The 22279-nt window shown below is 48.1% G+C and overlaps 1 protein-coding gene across 1 annotated transcript; it reads right to left on the reverse strand.

Annotated features, from left to right (window-relative positions):
* Positions 1–2353: 2353 nt before the first annotated feature.
* On the reverse strand, positions 2354–22071 carry MAU2 (MAU2 sister chromatid cohesion factor; the record flags this gene model as incomplete). The annotated part of the gene is made up of 19 exons (XM_082297854.1): positions 2354–4758; positions 6483–6610; positions 7788–7878; positions 8752–8863; positions 11363–11440; positions 11658–11707; positions 13347–13430; positions 13668–13733; positions 14522–14599; positions 15472–15575; positions 15825–15915; positions 17804–17950; positions 18396–18551; positions 18940–18967; positions 19397–19491; positions 19974–20069; positions 20988–21053; positions 21323–21340; positions 21652–22071. 19 exons carry the CDS (start codon positions 22069–22071, stop codon positions 4684–4686), a joined length of 1983 nt encoding a protein of 660 aa, XP_082153980.1. The 3' UTR covers positions 2354–4683.
* Between the last annotated feature and the right edge of the window lie 208 nt (positions 22072–22279).

The following is a 22279-nucleotide window of genomic DNA, read 5'->3' on the forward strand; positions in this document are numbered from 1 at the left end:
TTTTGGGCACCTGGGAGTGAGAGAAAGAAAAATCCTGGGAGAAGGAAGTTGAAATAAAGTGCTGGGAATTTTGAATGTCGGCACAGATCTTCCCTCGGTTCTTCTCCAGTTTTTTTCTGGGACTGGATCTTCCCTCTTTTCCATGGGAGGTTCCTGGGATCAGCTGTGCTTCCATTCAGGATAGCTGGGAGCTGCTCCCAGCTCATTCCCAGCGGGATAACGCTGATCATTCCCAATCCTGAGCACAAATGGATCATCATTCCCATTTTCCCAGCGCAGGGAAGGCACCAAATCCAGGGTTTTTTTCTCCAAGCAAAGAGCCAGAGCCGGAATCCAGAGCTCCCAGTTCTCCTCCCTCCCTCTCCACATTGGATCCAGGCAGGGAAATCCCAACTTTTCCACTCCATAAAGATTCCCAGTTTCTGGGGAATGCCTCCTGTGAGTCCGGACAAGGGACGGAGGGATGGGAAAAGGGGAATTTGGGAAGGAATTCCTGGCTGGGCTGGAATTCCCAGAGAAGCTGTGGCTGCCCCTGGATCCCTGCAATGTCCCAGGCCAGGCTGGGATCATGGAAAGGCTGGAATGGGATGATCCCGAAGCTCCTTCCATCCCAAACCATTCCAGGATTTCCTGCACGGGATAATTCCAGCTCCCTCTGGTTCAGGGAATGATCCCAAAAAGCTGCCGGCTCCAGCTCGGCATTCCCAACTTTCTGGTGATCCATGAAGGGCTGGGATCCTTGGGAAGAATCCTTGAATCCATAGGGAACATCCACAGGGAACACATCCCAAGCTGCTTCCCTTGCTGCGCTTGATTCCCGAAAAATCCACGGAATTCCGCGTTTCTTCCATCATTTCGAGGCTTCCAACCAAGTGGGATCAGCCGGGAAAAGTCGGGAAAAAGGAACTTCCAAAGTTTTCCTTTTGTTTTAGCAGTGAAATCCAAGGGAAATCGGCTCTGGAGCGAAGCTGCACTGGGAATTCCGGTGCTTCCCACAGAAATTCCGGAGGGAATCCAGAAGGAGCAGCTGGGACAGCTCCGTTTTCCTCCAGGGAAGGATCTGCAGCTTCCATGGGGAATTCCCAGCAAAAAGGAAGCTCCCAGTTGGGATAAAATTCCCGTTTTTTTGGAGCAGAACCTGCTGGGATGAAATTCCAGGGAGGAGCTCAGGTGGATTTGGGAATTCCGCAGTTCAGGTTTGGATTTCGTGGGTTTTTGCCAGGTTTAATTTGGGAATTCATTCCGTTTTCTTGGAATTTTAAATGTAAGCTGCTGGAAAATTTGGGAATAAAAGGCACAAGGAGGAATTTTCCATGGAAGCAGATCCAGGATGATTAAACAGAGTCGAATCCATGGAAAAAAAACAAAAAACCACCCCCAATTCCAGGTGTTTGATGCATCCATAAAATCCTGAGTTATCCCAGATTTCCAGCAGCTCCCAAGGCGGCCATTCCAAGCGGGGAAATCCGGGAAAAACTAACGGAATTCTGGTGTAGAAGAAGTAAAATTCCACTTTATTTAAAAATCCTTCTAATATAGAAAACCAGAGGGGGCCTCGGGATCATCCCGGATCCGGCTCATTCCAGGGATTCCTGGATTTACAGCAGGGCCCACAAACACCGGGAAAACACCGGGAAAACGTCGGGAACGCTGCTGGGATAACGGGGAGAGGGCCCAGCCAGGATTCATCCCCGTTCTCCTGCATTTCCACCCAATTCCTGCTGGGAATGGCGCTGGAGAGGGCAGGAATTCCCTAAATTCCTTCCCGGATGGAAGCAGGGAATTCCCTGCTCGTCCTCAGCCGAGCGCAGAGGAGAAAAACTCGGGATTTTTGAGGGGGGTTTTGGAGGAATTTTTTTCTGGGAATTCTTTGGAATTCCCAGGTTCCCAGGGAGATTCCTGCTGTTGGGAATGGGATCCAGGAGGGAGAAGAGCTGCAGGCTCTGTACAGCAATGCCATTTGTACACTATCTACAACCAGGGACGGGGCGTTGGGAGGGAGAAATTCCAGATTTTTCCATGAAAAATCCTGGAAAAAAAACCCTGTACAATTCCCTAAATTCCAGCTTCAGGAGGAGGATTCTGTTTTTCAGCATTTCGTGCTCGTTTCTCCAGAGAATTCCACGATTTTACAAGGAAAAACTCCAATTAAATCAACCCAGAGATTGGAGGGAGTTTTGGGTTTGGTTTTTTTTTTTTTAAGCCAACTCCTGGATTTTTTTTTTTTTTTTTTTTCTCCTGGTTCCTAAAAAAATAAAAAAAATCCCAAGGAATTTCAGCTCCTCCTTTCCTGCTCTGCTCCAGAAAAAAAATTAAGGAAAAGCTCCCGAAAAAAAAAGAAAAAAAAAAAAAAAACCTATTAAATAATTTAATATACAAGTGGTAAAAAGCTCTGTACATTGTCCCTAATGTACACCCGGGATTGCAGGGAGACAATTCCAATTTCCAGTGGGAATTCGGGAATTCTGGCAGCGGGAGAAGCGCTCAGGCAGCCGGGATCGAGCTCAGAGCTCCCAAGGTGAGAATTCCAGGGGGGGATTTTCCAGATGTTTCACGGCTTTTATGGATTTTGCTCCGATCTGAGCCAGATTGAAGGTGGAAAATTGGGAATTTTTGGGAATTCTGCTTCTTCCATGCCATCTCCAGGGGGTTGGGAAAGGGCTCCTGTCCCACAGGAAGTGCTGGAGAATTCCCTGGAAAACTGCCTGGAGAATTCCCAAAGCTCAGCCCCAACCGCAGCTCTCTGGAATTGGGATTTTTTTTTTTCCAATTTTTTTCCTGGTTTTGCCCCAAAATTTTTAGGATGTGGCTGCCCTGGAAGTGTCCAAATGCAGCTGGGAGCAGCCTGGGATAGTGGAAGTGTCCCTGCCTGTGGCATTGGGATGATCCTGAGGCTTTTCCAGCTCCAAAGCTGGGAATCTGATCCCAAAATTTCAAGGCAGAGCTGATTTGGGCCTGAAATCCCGGAATATTCCAGAGTTGGAAAGGACCCAACAGCCTCAGGTTGGATGGGAAGGGAAAGTTTGGATCTCCTGAGTGGGATTTGGGAATTTCAGCCTTTCCCAGCCCAGGAAAATTCCAAAGGAAAAACATTCCAAGGTTTAAAATCGGAGTTGTTGCATCCCAGTGGCTCCCGGAGGGAATAAAAAAAATCTGGGAATCTGCTTCCCAACAAACCCAAACCCAGGGAAAACTCCCCCAATTGTCCATGGGGATCAACATTCCTGATCAAAATCCCAGCATCCCACAACTCCTGGGATGGTTTTGTCCCAGTGGGATCCCAAATATCCCAAAAAAAAAAAGGGATCCAGGGAAGCCAGGGGCCTCTGGAAGCTCCCATGGGAATTCCAGCCCTGGATTCAGGGCTCTGCCACAGCAGGAGGCTGGAAAATCCCTGGATTTGGGAATCTCTTTGGGATTTCTTCCCTGTTTCTTTGAGTTCCTTAATCCCAAGGAAAAATCCCAATCCTGAACAAAAACTCCCAATCCTCAATCCCCAAAAATTCCAGGGATATCCAGGTCCTTTGGAGTTTTGCAGGAGGAGCTTTGGGACCAGGATTTCCATGGGAAAAAAATCGGGAAAAATCCAATTTTTTGGGAACGGGCTAAAAAAAACCTCAAAGCCTGGAATGACTTCCAGAGGGAAAAATTTGAGGGTTTTGGGTGGAAAAAATTCCCAGTGAGCTGCTCTGGGAGAAGGAAAAGCAACTGGAATGAGGGGATTTTAAGGGAATTTTAAGGTTCCTTCCAAATCCAGCTGGGATGAAAGATTCCCAAAAAGCTCTGGAAGTTCGAGGGGTTTGGTTTTCCTCTCTCCAGGAATTCCAGATTCCTTTTCCCTCCCCTTTTTCCAGAATTCTGGAAGAAGAGCTTTATTCCAGCCCAGGCATTGCTGGAATCCTGGAAAAACTTCCAGCTCTTTCCTGGGATTCACCATTCCCAGATTTCTGGGAGAACTCAGATGGAAAATCCACCAAAAAAACTGGGCTAAACCAGGGAATTGAACCTGGAAAAACCTGGAAAAAGGAAGTTTGTGGCAAGGGCAAGGCTGGAATTTCATCCCAAAGCTCCGGATTAGGCTGGGTCTGGATTTAATCCCAGCTTTAAACCCGGTTTTGGAAATCCTTAAGGCACGGCTGCCTTCAAGGCTATGAAAAATTTGGGATCAGCAGGAAAATTCCTGCTTTTTCCCAATCCCAAAGGCATGGAGAGAGCTGTGGTTGTGGGAGAGAGATCCCTGGGATATCCCGGAATTCCTCCTTCCCTCAGGGAATTCCGGAGCAGCCTCCAATCCATCATTTCCTGATCCCGTTATCCCCAAGGATTCAGCTGCAGGAACCACTCTGGAATTTTTCCTGCCGCAATTCCGAGCCCTCCCTCGTTTCCTGGGACTTCTCAACTACCAGGATCCAACTTTGGGATTCAGGAGCTCCCTGGCTGGATATTCCCACCTGGAAAAGCAGCTCCAGAGGCTCTTCCCGCTCTGCCAGCCTGGAAAATTCCCACTTTTTCTGCCACCTCTTGGCTACCGGAGGGAATTCGCTGCCTTTGCATGGAAGGGAAGCTTTTCCATGGATTGGTTGGTTTTGTTTTTTCCCAGTTTTTGATGCTTTTTGGGTTGGTTTTTGTGGTTTTTTTTTTTTTGGGATGTTGTTCATGGATATCCTGGAATTTTCCTGGGATTCACAGGAGACTGGCCAGGCTGGTGGTGGGACCATTCTGAGCCTGGAATTGGACTGGGGGGGGTCCATCCGTCCACTGCAAGGGAAAAAACGGTGTCAAAATCCCGGGAAGAATTCCCTCAGCATCACAGAATTCCCAAAAAAACCCTCCCTGCCCCCAGGGAATGCCACATTCCAACCCCAAATCCCACTCGGATCCAGGTTTTTTGGGGGATTTTTTTTTTTGGCATTTTAACCTCAAGGCAATGGGATTATCCCAATTCTCCCAATTCCCGCTGGGAAATCTGGGAAAAGCGGGATTTGCACGGAGCTGCACGTGCTCCTTCCATTCCTGATTTTCCTCTGCCTCAAATCCATGGAAATATTCCAGGAAGGAGGGAATTGGGGATGGTTATTCCTTCGTTTTCCCCCCTTCTCCAGGTTTTTCATCCCCCAGCCAAATTCCTGCATCGGGGATGGATGGAAACTCCAGGATGCATGGAAGCCATGGAATTCCCAAAATTTCTGCTGCCAAATCCTCAAAAAAATCCCAGGATCCCTCTGGAAGCAGAGCCAGCAATCAGCAATTCCTTACTGGCCTTTTTTTCCCCGCTTTTCTTCCCAAAAAATCTCCCCATTCCTGGCGTTTCCCATTCCCAGCTGGATGTTATTGATTGTGGATTCATTGGGAATTCAGATTTTGGGAGAAACAGGGAATAAAAAAATACCTTGGGAATGTTGAATTCTCAGTGGAATTCAGACTTTTAGGGGTGTCCAGCACAGAATTCCTGGGAATTAAACCCGGGAATGGTGGAATTTTCCTCAAAACCAACAAAATCCAGTGGCCAAAAAGGAGAAGAAATTCAGTTTTGGGGGTGGGAAGAAAATCCCTGGAAAAGGCAAATCCCAAATCCAGCAACCTCAAAATGGTCAAAATGAATAAAAAAGGTCGTTTTTCCAGTTGGAAAAGTGGGAATTTGGAGTGGATTTGGGGAATTTGGAGTGGATTTGGGGAATCCCCTGAAGGAATTGGCTTCAACCATCAGGGGATCCACTGGGAATTCAGATTTAGAGAGAAATGGGAAAAGAAAAACCACTTGGGAATGTTGAATTTTGAGTGGAAACTGCATTTTTAGGGGTGTCCAGCACAGAATTCCCAGGAAAAGGCTAAATCCTCAAAATAAATTTGGGAATGGTGGAATTCTCCTCCAAAATTACAAAACCAAGCGGCTAAAAAAGGGAATAAATTGAAATTTTGGGTTCCAAGAAAACCCCTGGAAAAGGCAAATCCCAAATGCAGCAACCCCAAATTGAAAAAAAAAAGAATTAAAAGGTCGTTTTTCTGGTTGGAAAAGTGGGAATTTGGAGTGGATTTGGGGAATTTGGAGTGGATTTGGGGAATTTGGAGTGGAAAAGTGGGAATTTGGAGTGGAAAAGTGGGAATTTGGAGTGGATTTGGGGAATCCCCTGAAGGGACCGGCTTCAAGCATCAGAGGAATCAGGGAATCATCCCTGGGAATTCAAATTTCGGGATCGATTGGGAAGAAAAACCCCACTGAATTCTGCACTTTTAGGGGTGTCCAGCCCGGAATTCCCAGGAATTAAGCCTGGGAATGGTGGAATTTTCCTCGAAACAACAAAATCCAGCAGTGACAAAAATCATTTCAAGAATCAATTCAAATTTTGGTGGGGAGGGGGGGAAAAAAAACCCCTTTGAGAAGGAAACCCCAAATCCAGCAGCCTGAAATTGAGAACTTGGAAGGAAAGGGTGGTTTTTTTCCAGTTGGAAAAGTGGGAATTTTGGGAATTCTGGGCCCTCACCGTGATCAGGTTGTGCTCGGGGAGGCTGCAGGCCTCGATGTGGTCCTGGAGCAGCTGCTGGGAGAAGTTCTGGTGCATCTGGGCGGCCTCGTGGGCATCCATGGCATTGCCACACGCCTTGTTCAGGTCTGGGAAAGGTGGAAAAACAGCGGGATTCATCCCTGGAACCTCCTCCAGCTCGGCCTGGGGCACTTCCAGGGATCCAGGGGCAGCCAGAGCTTCTCTGGGAATCTTCCCAGGCAGCAATTCCTTGCCAATGTCCCACCCAGATTCCCTCTTGCCAGCAGGAAGTCATTCCCTGTGTCCTGGAATTCCTTCTCCCAAATCCCTCTCCAGCTCTCCTGGAATCCCTTCAAGGCTCTGGAAGCAGCTCCAAGGTTTTCCTGGAGCTTCTCTTCTCCAGCCTGGCTTTGGACACTTCCAGGGAACAATTCCTTCCCAATATCCCACCCAAATTCCTCTTTCCCGGTTTAAATCCATTCCCTGTGTCCTGGAATTCCAGCCTTTATCCCAAATCCCTCTCCAGCTCTCCTGGAGCCCCTTCAGCCTCTGGAAGGGGCTTGGAGCTCTCCCTGGAGCTTCTCTGGGAATTCCAGCCCATTCCTTCCCCACCCTCCCAGCCAGGAATTCCTTCCCAAGATCCCACTCAAATCTCCCCTCTCCCAGTCTGAACCCATTCCCTGTGTCCTGGAATTCCAGCCCTTCTCCCAAATCCCTCTCCAGCTCTCCTGGAGCCCCTTTAGGCTCTGGAAGCAGCTCCAAGGTTTTCCTGGATCCTTCCCTTCTCCAGCCTGGCTTTGGACACTTCCAGGGAACAATTCCTTCCCAAGATCCCACCCAAATTCCTCTTTCCCAGTCTGAACCCATTCCCTGTATCCTGGAATTCCAGCCCTCATCCCAAATCCCTCTCCAGCTCTCCTGGAGCCCCTTCAGCCTCTGGAAGCAGCTCCAAGCTCTCCCTGGATCCTTCTCTTCTCCCACCTTTCCAGGGATCCAGGGGCAGCCACGGCTTCTCTGGGAATTCCATCCCATTCCCTCCCAGGCAGGAATTCCTTCCCAATCTCCCCTTTCCCAGTTCCAGCCCATTCCCTGTATCCTGGAATTCCAGCCCTTCTCCCAAATCCCTCTCCAGCTCTCCTGGAGCCCCTTTAGGCTCTGGAAGCAGCTCCAAGGTTTCCCTGGAGCATTCCCAGCTCTCCCAGCCCAGCCCCAGCACTGGGATCAGCTCCGTGTTTTCCCCTGGCATTCCCACCCTTCCAGAGGCTCTTCCCAGTTTTTCCAGGATGATCCCTGTTCCCAAATTACCCCGGAGCAGGGCTGAGGACCAGAGCTGCACGGACATGTCCGGGATCTTGCTGGCCAGCTGCATGGCCGGCACCACCATGTTGTTGCTTTCCTAGGAAAAATCAGGAAGGGAAAGGGAAAAATTGGGATATCTGGGAATTTTTTACGCCTTGGAAGTAGAAATGTACTCAAAAAGATGGGAAATTTCGGATGGAAAATTGGATTTTTGCCGCTCAAGTCCTTGGGATGGAGGGGAAGACAATTCCCAAGGATTCCCAAGATTCCTTGGATTGAAGGGAGTGAGTTCCCAAAATTCCCAAGGAATCCTTGGTGTGGAAGGGAATTAAAATCCCAAGATTCTCAGGGATTTCCTGGGTTGGAAAGGAGTAAGATTCCCAAGATTCCCAAGGATTCCCTGGGATTGTAGGGAAAAGGATTCCCAAGGATTCCAGGGAACAAGATGCCCAAGGATTCCTTAAGATTCCAGGGAATAAGATCCTGAGATTCCCAAGGATTCCTTGGGAATGAAAGGGAATAAATGCAAGGGCTGGGTGGGACATCCCAAAGCTCCATTCCAGGAATTCCGGACTGGGAAAAATCCCAACTTTCTGGTCTGTCCATGGGAATTCCCAGGGAATTGGGCCACCAGTGGAATCGTGCCACAATTCCACCCAATCCAATCCCCTTAGTGCCGAAATTTTCCCCTTTTCCAGCTTTTTTTTCCAGGAATTACAGCCTGGACCCTTCCAGAACAGATCCCAAATCCCCCCATTCCTAAAATTCCATGAAAACACAAATCCCAAGATGATCCAGAGGGAACAAAATCCCAACTCCTCATCGGAGGGCGCTGAAAACGCTTGAAAAATCCCATTATTCCCCCCCAGATCCCGATTTTCTTGGGGATTTTGGGGGGGATTTGAGGGGGGATTTTTTGGGAGAAGGTGAATCCCAGGATTGCAGGGCTGAGGAGGGATTTGGGAATTACCCTGTGGTTTCCCAGGACGTAGAAGATGTGGCCCAGGAGCACGAGGGAGCAGGCGGTCAGGCGGTTCAGGTCCTCGGCGTTCGACATCTTCAGCGTCTCCCGCAAAAATCGCCTGGAAAAAACGGGAAAAAAACGGGGAAAATCAGGAAAAATCGGGATGTGACACTTCCCTCCAGCTGGGAGAATCCCTAAATATGCAGGATTAAGTTCCTGGATTCGTTAAATGAGCTGGAGGAAAGGGAATTCCTGAGTTTTATCTGGGAATGGGGCCGGAGCTGCTGCCTTTGGGAAGGTGCAGATCCTTGGGATGGAAGGGAATGAGAGTCCCAGGATTCCCAAGGATTCCTTGGGATTGCAGGGAATAACATTCCCAAGGATTCCTTGGAATGGGAGGGAATAAATCCCAAAATTCCCAAGGATTCCCTGGGATTGAAGGGAATAAAATGCCCGAGATTCCCAAGGATTCCTTGGGATTGAAGGGAATAAAATGCCCGAGATTCCCAAGGATTCCTTGGGATTGCAGGGAATAAAACCTCAAAATTCCCAAGGATTACAGAGAATAAGATCCCAAGGAATCCTTGGGATTGCAGGGAATAACATTCCCAAGGATTCCTTGGAATGGGAGGGAATAAAATGTCCGAGATTCCCAAGGATTCCCTGGGATTGAAGGGAATAAATCCCAAAATTCCCAAGGATTCCCTGGGATGGAAGGGAATAAAATGCCCGAGATTCCCAAGGATTCCCTGGGATTGAAGGGAATAAAATGCCCGAGATTCCCAAGGATTCCTTGGGATTGCAGGGAATAAAACCTCAAAATTCCCAAGGATTACAGAGAATAAGATCCCAAGGAATCCTTGGGATTGCAGGGAGTAACATTCCCAAGATTCCCAAGGATTCCTTGGGATTGCAGGGAATAACATTCCCAAGGATTCCTTGGAATGGAAGGGAATAAAATGCCCGAGATTCCCAAGGATTCCCTGGGATTGAAGGGAATAAATCCCAAAATTCCAAAGGATTCCCTGGGATGGAAGGGAATAAAATGCCCGAGATTCCCAAGGATTCCTTGGGATTGCAGGGAATAAAACCTCAAAATTCCCAAGGATTACAGAGAATAAGATCCGAAGGAATCCTTGGGATTGCAGGGAATAACATTCCCAAGGATTCCCTGGGATGGAAGGGAATAAAATGCCCGAGATTCCCAAGGATTCCCTGGGATGGAAGGGAATAAAATGCCCGAGATTCCCAAGGATTCCTTGGGATTGCAGGGAATAAAACCTCAAAATTCCCAAGGATTACAGAGAATAAGATCCTAAGAAATCCTTGGGATTGCAGGGAATAACATTCCCAAGGATTCCTTGGAATGGAAGGGAATAAAATGTCCGAGATTCCCAAGGATTCCTTGGAATGGAAGGGAATAAATCCCAAAATTCCAAAGGATTCCCTGGGATTGAAGGGAATAAAATGCCCGAGATTCCCAAGGATTCCCTGGGATTGAAGGGAATAAAATGCCCGAGATTCCCAAGGATTCCTTGGGGTTCCAGGGAATAAAATGCCCGAGATTCCCAAGGATTCCTTGGGATTGCAGGGAATAAAACCTCAAAATTCCCAAGGATTACAGAGAATAAGATCCCAAGGAATCCTTGGGATTGCAGGGAGTAACATTCCCAAGATTCCCAAGGATTCCTTGGGATTGCAGGGAATAACATTCCCAAGGATTCCTTGGAATGGAAGGGAATAAAATGCCCGAGATTCCCAAGGATTCCCTGGGATTGAAGGGAATAAATCCCAAAATTCCAAAGGATTCCCTGGGATTGAAGGGAATAAAATGCCCGAGATTCCCAAGGATTCCTTGGGGTTCCAGGGAATAAAATGCCCGAGATTCCCAAGGATTCCTTGGGATTGCAGGGAATAAAACCTCAAAATTCCCAAGGATTACAGAGAATAAGATCCTAAGAAATCCTTGGGATTGCAGGGAATAACATTCCCAAGGATTCCTTGGAATGGGAGGGAATAAAATGTCCGAGATTCCCAAGGATTCCCTGGGATTGAAGGGAATAAATCCCAAAATTCCAAAGGATTCCCTGGGATTGAAGGGAATAAAATGCCCGAGATTCCCAAGGATTCCTTGGGGTTCCAGGGAATAAAATGCCCGAGATTCCCAAGGATTCCTTGGGGTTCCAGGGAATAAAATGCCCGAGATTCCCAAGGATTCCTTGGGATTCCAGGGAATAAAACCTCAAAATTCCCAAGGATTACAGAGAATAAGATCCCAAGGAATCCTTGGGATTGCAGGGAGTAACATTCCCAAGATTCCCAAGGATTCCTTGATTTTCAAGGGAATCAACCCCAAGAACTCCTTGGGATTACAGGGAATCAAGATTCCCAAGGATTCCAGGGAATAAAATCCCAAGATTCCCAAAGAATTCCCAAGGACAGAGCCCAACCCCCCCCCCCCCCCTCACTTCCCTGCTCTTCCCCCCTGGCTAATCCAGGATAAATCCCCAGGGATTGGATGGAAAACGAAGCCTTGGGATTCCCACTGTGATCCCAAAAAAGCTGGATTTAGTTCTTCCCTGCCCTTTTCCCGCTTTTCTGAGGGATTTGGACTCACTTGGCCTCGTTGTATCTTCCCTGGAAAAAGGAGAAGAGCCCTCGGATGTAAAAAGCTGCAGCCCGGAGACAATGGGAACTATGGAAAAAAAACCCCATGGATATCTCAGTATCTCACCCACATTCCCAGCAATTCCACCCCAAAATCCAACTTCCAAGCAAAATATTCCATTTAAGCCACATCCTGAGCTTTTCCCTTGGAATTAAGTTGGATTTTCCTCCCTTTATTTGTTGAAAAAGCTGCTTCAAATGCCTCATTCCCATCCCGGAATGTTGGGATTTGTTGGAATTCTCACCTCACTGGGAAGTTGTGGTCGGGATTTATCCTTTCCAATAAACTGTAGAGCTGGAAAATGGGAGAGGAAAAGGGAATTGTCAGCATTTCCCCCATGGAAAAATCCAATTTCCAAGGAAAAAAATCAACCCCCCAAAATGGTGAAATTCCACCCCAAACCACCCCCAATTTATCCCAATATTGGGAATTTTAGGCTCGTTTTGATTCCAAAAATCCAATTTTATCCAAACTATCCTTCAATTCCACAGGATTTGCTGGATAATAATTGTATTCCCACAGAAAACTTGGAGCTGGTGGAGCTGATAATGAATTTTATATCGGATTTGATTAATTAAAACCAGAATTGAATTAAGGAATTGACAAATTTGAAGGATTTTTTTGCTTCCCAAAGTTTTTCCCTGAATCCTGTGCACAGGGAGCAAAATTCCCGTGGAGAATCTTCCCAAGGCAAATCACTGAGGGCTCTGAGAGGGAGAAAATAGGGAATTTTGGGGAATTTTGGGAAGAAACAGCAACGCTCAGGAGCAGCTCCCTATTTCTGGGTATTTCTGTGATTCCCTGAAACCCCTGGAAATTGAAAATGATGGAAAATGATGAGAAACAGATGAAAAATTATGGAAATTATGGAAAATGAAGCCAAGGGGTTGAATGAGAGATGACAGAGTTAAACCCCCATTCCCATGGGAAGAATTGTGGGAATAATCGAGAATATTTGGAGTTTTCCAGCTGATTCCTCCCAAATTCCCACTCCTCTAATTAAGGAGCTGCTGCCAGCAAGGCCCTGATGGCAAAAATGTCCAGGAAAAGCCAAATCCCAGGAATTTTCTCCACAGAAAAGTGGGATTTGAGAGAGAAAGTGGGAAGAATTGTAGGAATAATCCAGAAAATTCGGCTCCAGAACATTCTTTTTGGAGTTTTCCAGCTGATTCCTCAGGAATTCCCACTCCTCTAATTAAGGAGCTGCTGCCAGGCAAGGCCCTGATGGCAAAAATACCCAGGAAAAGCCAAATCCCAGGAATTTTCTCCACAGAAAAGTGGGATTTGAGAGAGAGTGTGGGAAGAATTGTGGGAATAATCGAGAATATTTGGAATTTTCCAGCTGATTCCTCAGGAATTCCCACTCCTTTAATTAAGGAGCTGCTGCCAGCAAGGCCCTGATGGCAAAAATGCCAGGAAAAGCCAAATCCCAGGAATTTTCTCCACAGAAAAGTGGGATTTGAGAGAGAGTGTGGGAAGAATTGTGGGAATAATCGAGAATATTTGGAATTTTCCAGCTGATTCCTCAGGAATTCCCACTCCTCTAATTAAGGAGCTGCTGCCAGCAAGGCCCTGATGGCAAAAATGCCCAGGAAAAGCCAAATCCCAGGAATTTTCTCCACAGAAAAGTGGGATTTTCCACTCCCCTGATGGAGGAGCTGCTGCCAGGCAAGGCCCTGATGGCAAAAATGCCCAGGAAAAGCCAAATCCCAGGAATTTTCTCCACAGAAAAGTGGGATTTGAGAGAGAGCGTGGGAAGAATTGTAGGAATAATCAAGAATATTTGACATTTTCCAGCTGATTCCTCAGGAATTCCCACTCCTAATTAAGGAGCTGCTGCCAGCAAGGTCCTGATGGCAAAAATACCCAGGAAAAGCCAAATCCCAGGAATTTTCCCCACAGAAAAGCGGGATTTGGGGAGATCCCAGCTCACCTCCTGGTGCCGATTCCCTTCCCGGATGTAGACGCTGGCCAGGTTGGTGACAATAAATGCCCACAGCTCCTGGTGGGTTGTGAGCTGGAAAGGAGAAAATTCCCAAATATTTCAGTCCTTCCCTCAGGATTTACTCATTTCCCAAAAAAATCCTGGCTAAAAACTCATCTATTGATATTTTAATGTTATAAATCCCCACAAATTCAAGGAAAATCATGAATCAACAATGGAATTAAGGAAGTTTTCCCGTCCAAATTCACATTTCCATCCCCAAGGCCCATTCCTATGTTTCCAGAGGAAAATCTGGGAATAAAATCTCACTCTCAGTGCTGTAGTGAATTGTGCTTCTGCATTGTCCATACAGTTGACAGAGATGCAGTACAGGCCCTGGAAAAGAAAGGATATTTTTGGGAATGCAGCCCAAAACATCCCCAAATGCACAGAAATATTGGGATAACAGCAGGGAAAAGGGACCAACGAGTCTTGGCTGTGGGGAAAGATCAGGAATTTCTACAAAATATCCTTTAAATTAAATTATTCATAAAAAAAGCTTCATTTAGCTAAAAAACCTTTCTTAAAATCATGGAAAACTCAATATTCCCTAAATAAACTCTTCCCTTTCCACAGTTCCCACAGAAAATCATCTCCAGCGGGCACAGTTGAAATCCCTGGATTTTCTTTTTTCCAGCTGATTCCTCCCAAATTCCCACTCCCCTCACAAAGGAGCTGCCACCAGCCAAGGCCCTGCTGCCAGAAATGCCCAGGAAAAGCCAAATCCCAGGAATTTTCTCCACAGAAAAGTGGGATTTTCTCTCCAGGAAAGTGGGATTTGCGGGGGGGGGGCCGGGGGGGGGTGGAAATCAGGAATTTGGGGGAATTTTGGGAATAAACAGCAACACTCAGGAACAGGTCTCTATTCCTGGGCCAGGGCTGGGATTATTGCAGGGATTCCTCATCCTTGGAAGTGTCGAAGGTTGGAGCACCCTGGGATAGTGGGAAGTGTCCCTTCCCACCCAAACCATCCTGGAATTCTTTTTCCAAAGGGTTTTAAGCTGGGAATGAGCCTCCACAGCAGTGGATGATGCAGATCCTGTTATTCCCAGGGAATCTCCCCTCAGGAATTCCTGGTGGGACGTGGAATTCCCAGGATGCCAGGGCTGATCCCAAAAACTCACCAGGAGCGTGTGCAGCTGGGCAGCGTGGTTGGAAAAGAGCCTCGGAGACTGCTGGCACAGCTGGCAGACCTGGGAAATCTGGGAAAGAACAAAATTCCCACTTTTAGACACGTTTTCCATCATGTAATGCTCCAAATCCCACTCCTCGCACCCCTCATGGATACGGGGATTGGCTCCAGGATCCCAAATCCTGGATAAAAGGGGAGGCTGGATGTGCTCCCAGCACAGGAAAAGGGAATTGCACACATTCCTCCCACATTCCAGCTGGTTTGGAATGGTTTCCTCCACCCTCTGGAATTCACAGCTGCAGATCCCTCCTGAAATGCTCCAGATTTTCCAGGAAAACTGGGATAAAAGCTTCCAAAATCTGGGATTGGGATGAGTCTCAGGAGACAGAAGCAAGAGGCTGAATCCCTCCCCATTCCCAGTATTCCCAGTACCCCCAGTAAAGCTGACAGCTGGGATTGGATGATCCAGTCCATCCACTGGATGGATTCCCAGGATTTAAAAATGATTGGAAAAATGGGGAAAAAGTTCAGTTCCTCTGGAACAACAGAAATCAACCACGAAAGAGAAGGAAAAGCAGGAATGTTAAAAACTGGGAAACACCTGGACAAGGCAGGAACTTTAAGAGGAAGGAGCCACTCTGGAATGGGTGGAATGGGAAAAACCACAGAATCAGCCTGGAATTCCCACCAGGAAAGCATCAAATCAATTACTGATCATTCCATGATCCCAAAGAGTCCTTAAATAAATATTTGAGAGGACAATCCCACATTTCCCAAGTTCTGAGCACCACCAAGCCTGGCTGTATCCACAAATAATCCCACAGGAATTCCCCACCTGAGCCCACAACTGCAATTCCCATGTTTTAAAAACCATTCTTGCCCAACATTCCCATTTTTTTGGGAGCCATTCCCAGCCAGGGAATGCTGGAATTCCCACTTTACCTCCTGCAGGGCCGTGGCTTTGTGTCCCGTGACCAGCCTGCACATGATGATGTGTTCCAACAAAATCACTTGGAATGAGGACAGGATGGGGCTGCAGTCCAGCACTGGGAAAGGAGCAGCAGGAATTCCATGAGTAGGATTTAAGGAATGTTTCAAATCCCATCAAAAAACCACCCCCCAAGAGTTGATTTTTGTACTCAAAGCCACCACCCGGCCTTCAAATCACGTTTTTAATCTTGGTTTTAGTCTTAGGCCATCGCAGCAGCTCAACAAGGCTGCAAGATTGGTTTAAATGAGGAATAAATGATGGAATTTTCCTGGATTCCAGCTGAATTCCAACTCCTTTTCCTTACTTTTGAGCTTCTCCAGCTGCATGAGGGCTTTGTCCGTGTATTTCTGAGCCTTCTCCAGGTATCCTGCCTGCATGGAATGCATCACTGTCACCTGCAGGGAAGCACAGCAAGGATTATCCACCTTGAGAATTTCCCTAGGATGGAATTCCCAGAGGGGCTGGGGCTGCCTCATCCCAGGAAGCTTTGGAGCAACCCAGGATAGTGGGAGGTGTGATTGAGGGGGTGGGAATGGATGATTTTTTAAGCTCCTTCCCACCCAAACCATTCCATGATTCCCAAAAATGTATCTGTGCGCAGAGGGAAGGGCTGGGAGTTCACAGAATTCCTCAAATCCGAGATTTTTAACGTCATTTAGGATTGGAATCATCTCCAAGGAATGGAACAAAAACCTTCAGCAATTCCAAGTCCAGCTCACATCACGTTGATAAAATCAAGCCAAACTGGTTTTGCTTTGTACAAATAACTCCATTTTCATTTGAGGTCGGTGTTAATAAATAAATAAATAAATAAATCATTAATTAATTCCCATTTCCAGCCTGGAATCTCCTCACACTCTGAGCAGCCCCCTCAGCATCATCCCACAGACACCGGGGCAGAAGCAGCACCAAGCAAGTAACAAAATCAAGCCAAAGTGGCTCTGTTTTGTACAAATAACTTCATTTTCAGTTCAATCAGGTGTTAATTAATAAATTAATAAATTAATTACTAATTAATTCCCATTTCCAGCCTGGAATCTCCTCATACCCTGAGCAGCTCCCTCAGCATCACCCCACAGACACCAGGGCAGAAGCAGCACCAAGCAGCTGATAAAATTAAGCCAAAGTAGCTCTGTTTTGTACAAATAACTTCATTTTCAGTTCCATCAGGTGTTAATTAATAAATTAATTAATTCCCATTTCCAGCCTGGAATTTCCTCACACTCTGAGCAGTTCCCTCAGCATCACCTCACGGACACCAGGGCAGAAGCAGCACCAAGCAGGTAACAAAATTAAGCCAAAGTAGCTCTGCTTTGTACAAATAGCTCCATTTGCATTTGAGTCAGGTATTAATTAATAAAATAATTAGTTATTAATTAATTAATTCCCATTTCCAGGCTGGAATCTCCTCACACCCTGAGCAGTCCCCTCAGCATCACCCCACAGACACTGGGGCAGAAGCTGCTAACAAAATTAAGCCAAAGTGGCTCTGCTTTGCACAAATAACTCCATTTTCCTTTGAGTTGGGTGCTAATTAATAACTATATTAATTATTAATTAATTAATTCCAGTTTCCAGGCTGGAATCTCCTCACACACACCGAGCAGCATCAACCCCATGGACACTAAGGTGGAACCAGCACCAAGCAGCTGATAAAATTAAGCCAAAGTGGCTCTGTTTTGTACAAATGACTCCATTTCCCTTTGAATCAGGTATTAATTAATCAATCAATTAATTATTAATCAATTAATTCCCATTTCCAGGCTGGAATCTCCTCACACCCTGAGCAGCCCCCTCAGCATCACCCCACAGACACTGGGGCAGAAGCACCTAACAAAATTAAGCCAAAGTGGCTCTGTTTTGTACAAATGACTCCATTTCCCTTTGAATCAGGTATTAATTAATCAATCAATTAATTATTAATCAATTAATTCCCATTTCCAAGCTGGAATCTCCTCACACACCACGCAGTCCCCTCAGCATCACCCCACAGACACTGAGGCAGAAGCAGCTAATAAAATTAAGCCAAAGTGGCTCTGTTTTGTACAAATGACTCCATTTCCCTTTGAATCAGGTATTAATTAATCAATTAATTAATTATTTATTCATTAATTCCCATTTCCAAGCTGGAATCTCCACACACCCTGAGCAGCCCCCTCAGCATCACCCCACGGACACTGAGGCAGAAACAGCACCAAGCAGCTCGGCGGGACTGCGAGATCTAGCTCAGATCATTAATTAACCCTCATTAATTAGCAATTAGCGCTAATTAACAGCTCTCACCAGGTAGACCAGCACACACATGTGCTCTTTGGGCAGCCAGTGGAAGAGGTCAGCGGGGTTGCTGGGCAGGATCTCATCATCGTGCAGGGTGGAGATGGTTTGGATGCACTGCTGCAGCTGCTTCAGGCACGGCTTCACGCTCTTCACCTGGACAAAGGGACAATTCCCAGCGGGAATTCCTGACATTCCTGCTGCTTCCCAGCTTTTGAAGTGGGGAAACTTCCCAGAGGATCCATAACTCCCACGTTCAGGGGGTTGGTTCAGAGTTTGGGGTTGATTTAGGATTGACGATGCTCAGCGCTTCGTGGTGGTAAATAGGACCAAGGGATGCTCAAAATATTCCCAAAATTCCCCAAAAATTCCTGTTATCTCCTCCAACACACCATGGAAGCAAGAGACCAGCATGGATATAAAAATAGCATGGAAAACCTGCCCAAATTAGTGGAATTCCCTCACTCTTTCTTTCATTTCCAATCAAAATCAACAGCAATTCCCTCCCATTATAAAAAAAAAAAATCCCCAAAATCCCCTCAGAGCTGACTTTTTAGGAAATATTCCTCTCCCAAATTCCCAGCTGGAATGTGCCACGTACCTGGCCAGCATCCAGGTAATGTGTGACCTGCAGGACCAGGAAGAAGACCCTGAGGGATTCCTTCTGGATGGGATTTCCCTGCCAGTTCTCCACGATCTGCCCGCACAGCGTCAGCAGCGGGTGAACCTCCTGCAGCTTCCTCTCCATCAGCAGCAGCTGCAATTCCCAAGGAAAACTCCTTATTTTTGGGATCAACACTCAGGGAATGGCAGTTTCCCACGGAATTGTGGCTGTCTGATCCCTGGAATTCCCCAAGGCCACGTTGGAGCAGCCTGGGATAGTGGAAGGTGTCCCTGGTTCTTCCAACCCAAACCATTCCAGGGAATTAGGATTGGAATATTCACCTGATTCCCACAGCCCTCTCCCCCTACCACCCCTTCCATCCCTCATTACAAAAAATCCAGGGAAAAGTCACAATGATCCTTTTTTCCTTCCAGAAAAAAAGGTCAAACTTATCCACAAAAATCCTGCTTATCCCAAAAATATCCCCTGGAATTTGGCATTAAACAGGGAATAATTGATTTTAAAACAACTTCCAACTCACCATCCCTTTGCTCAGCAGAAAAAGGGCTCTGGAATAAAATAAAATAACGTTAAATTCCCCCCAAAAAACTACTCAGTCCACAAAAAAAAACAAAACATCAGAGAAAAAAAAAATTGCCTTTTTCCACCTTCAAAAGCAGGGGGAAAAAAAAGGGTTAAGGGATCTGATAGAGAAATTCCTGGAGAACTCAAGGAGGAAATCCCAGGGAACTCAGGAAGAGAATCCCAAGGAACTCCAGGTGGGAATCCCAGGGAAATCAGGGGAGAAAACCCAGGAATTCAGGCAGGAAATCAGGGAGAAAACCCCAGGGGACTTAAGGAAGAAATCCTAGGGAATTCAGGCAGGAAATCCCAGGGAGAAAATCAGGGAGGAAATCCCAGGGGACTCGGGGAGGAAATGCCAGGGAATTTGGGCAGGAAATGACAGGAATTGCGGGAGAAATCCCGGGAATTGTCACCTGGTGTACTCGGAGCCCACCACCCGGGCATACTCTGCCCCCACTCCCAGCAGGTCACAGGCCGACACCAAATCCTTCTCCAGGGTGTGGAGTTGCTGAAATGGGGAGAAACAACAACAAAAAAAAGCCATAAAACCTCAGGATTGGCTTTGTGAATCCCAAGAAAAGGCCGTTATCCCGTCGCTGGATTGACAAATTCCTGCTCCTTGCAGGAATTATCTGCTTTTAGATCTGTTTTGCAAAGAAATCTGTGGCGTTTCCAAGGATTTGTCTGAGGCCACAGTGTTGGTTTTTATCCCCCTAAAATTCCTGATTCATGAGGAATGGGTTAAAACTGGAGGCAGATCGTCCAATTCCATCCTTGGAATTCCATGTCCCCTAACTCCTACAGGGTGATCCTGTCTGATTCCTTGCTCCAATCCCAACACCAATTCCCAGCCCGGAATTGTCTTTTCTCTCTCCACTAACAGGGATTTTTTAGGGAATAAGGGGGTGAAATGCATCCACGCTGTTTTTAACAGGAATACAGGGTTTTTCCAGGCTTTTTTTCCAAGGAATTGCTGCCCCAATGACTCACAGCCAGCTGGAAGAGCAGCCTGCAGTGCCAGTAGGGAGTTTGCTGGGAGATCTGGATGGCTTTGCGCAGCAGGGGCTTGGCCGTATCCACGGAATTCTGCAACACAAACACCCCCCCGTCAACACAAATCCCAGGATTCCTGGGATTCTGGGATAGCCCAGCCTTTAAATTCCTTGGATAATTACACTGATCCCTCTAGGGAGGCTTGGGAATGAGGGATCAAAGCGTGGGAAGCAGTAAAAATAAGAGGGGAAAAGTTTGGTGGGGCTGCTCCATCCCTGGAATGTCCAAGGTTGGGTTGGATGGGATTTGGAGAAACCTGGGATAGTGGGAAGTGTGGGAGTGGAGGGGATTGAAGCTCCTTCCAATCCAAACCATTCTGGGATTTGGTGATTCAAAGCAAAATCCTGCCCAGGAAACGGCTGTGGAGGAAATCAGCACAACTTCCCAAGGACAGGAACGAGGACAAAACGTGGGATGATCCAACTGGGGCTTTCCATGGAAAGAAAGACTTTGGGCAAGGGATGGAGACAGGGAATTGTTTCCCCACTTTCCACTTCGATGGGATTTTGAGATGGAATTCCTCCCTGTGAGGGTGGGGAGGAGCTGGGATGGAATTCCCAAAGAAGCTGTGGCTGCCCCATCCCTGGAAGTGTCCAGATTGGAACAACCTGGGATGATGGAAGGTGTCCTTCCCATTGGAAGGGATGATCCTTCAAGTCCCTTCCAACCCAAATCACTCCAGGATTCCAAAACCCTGAGGAAAACCTTGGATTTTGCTCCCTCCCTCCCCCAAAATCAGCATTTGCTTAATGAAGACTAAAGAAATCCTTTGGCCAAACAAAATTCCTTTTGCAGTGGGAAACCCTCGTTGCAATTCCAACAAAAGCTTCTACAACAAGACAGAAAAAAAAAGCCTCTCGTCCCAGAAACCAAACTCCTAACAGGAATATCCCGTTCCAAACCCAAACTAAAGGAGCACAGAGGGGTTTTTGGAGGGTTTCTCTCACTCACCTCTTGGCAATACAGCTCCGACAGCAAACTGGCCGCCTCAAACTTCACATCTTCAAACTGGGGGATCTGGCACCGGGGTTAAGGGAATAACAAATTCCAGGTGGGAAACAGCAGCAGCCTGACCTCCAAAAACTCCCAACCCTCAGGAAAACTGGGATGAGATGGGATTTAAGGTCCCTTCCAACCCAAATCACTCTGTGGTTCCATGAAAGCAGTGATGAAGCAGATAAAAACACCCAACAAATGCCCACCCCCAGGCCCTTTAAGGTGTTTTGGGAGTTTCCAGAAAGTTGTTTCCAGCTCAGAGCCCTTCCTGGATCCCGGGAAAAGGATACCTGCTGGGATATCAGCCACTGCAAGAGAACACAGCAGGTTAGGCTGAGACTAAAAGCCATCAGAGCCCCCCATTATCCTCCCACTCTGCGCCAGGACCCTCCCACTGTCCCCTTTCCCTGCTCCTCACCTTTTCTAGCTGCCAGGACCCCCTCGGCCGCCCCCTCCCTTACTTGTTACCTTCTCCAGGTGCCCAGATTCCCATCCCCACCACCCCCAACCCTTTATCCACACCCTAGGACCCCGCGCTTCCCCCTTCCCAAGCCCCCCGTGCCCCCAGCCCTGCCCACCACCTCCCTGACCCCATTCCAGCCCCCCCTGCCCCGCTCACCGCCTTCTCCAGGTGCCCGCGGGCCTGGTCGCCGTTGCGGGTGTGGTGGTAGAGGACGGAGCCGAGCTGGAGGTGCGTGCGGGCCTCCATGCGGGCCGGGGGCTTGCGGGGCAGCACGGCCTGCAGGCAGTGCACGCACAGCCGCACCTTGGGCGGGCTGGACGTGCGGAAATGCTCGGCCAGGCCCAGCAGCGCCAGGTACCACGACTCGCCCGCGGCCGCGCCGCCGCCCGACCCCGACCCCGGCGCGGGCCCGGCTGCGCCGCCGCCGCCTCCGGCACCTCCGCCGCCGCCTCCGGCACCACCCGCGGCTCCCGCTGCCTCCCCGGAGCCGCTCCCGCCGCCTCCCGCCGGCTGCGGCGGCTGCTGAGGCGGCGGCGGCTGCTGAGGGGCCGCCGCGCCCGCCGCCACCGCCGCCATCTTGGGGCCGCCGACAACACGGGCGAAGGGCGAGGGGCACGGCGGGAGTTGGAGTCCGACCGCCTCTTGCGCGGAGGGGAGATGGGAGTTGTAGTCCGGCCTTTCGCACCGATTGGATGCGGTGCGAACCGGGGAACGACCGTAGCGGCGGAGCCGCCTGCGCGGGGCGGTTCGGTGGCGCCGCGAGCGGGGCTCGGTGCGACGGGAG

This window comes from Coloeus monedula (genome assembly GCF_965178545.1).
Source record: "Coloeus monedula genome assembly, chromosome: 27".
In the NCBI taxonomy this organism is placed as follows: Eukaryota; Metazoa; Chordata; class Aves; order Passeriformes; family Corvidae; genus Coloeus; species Coloeus monedula.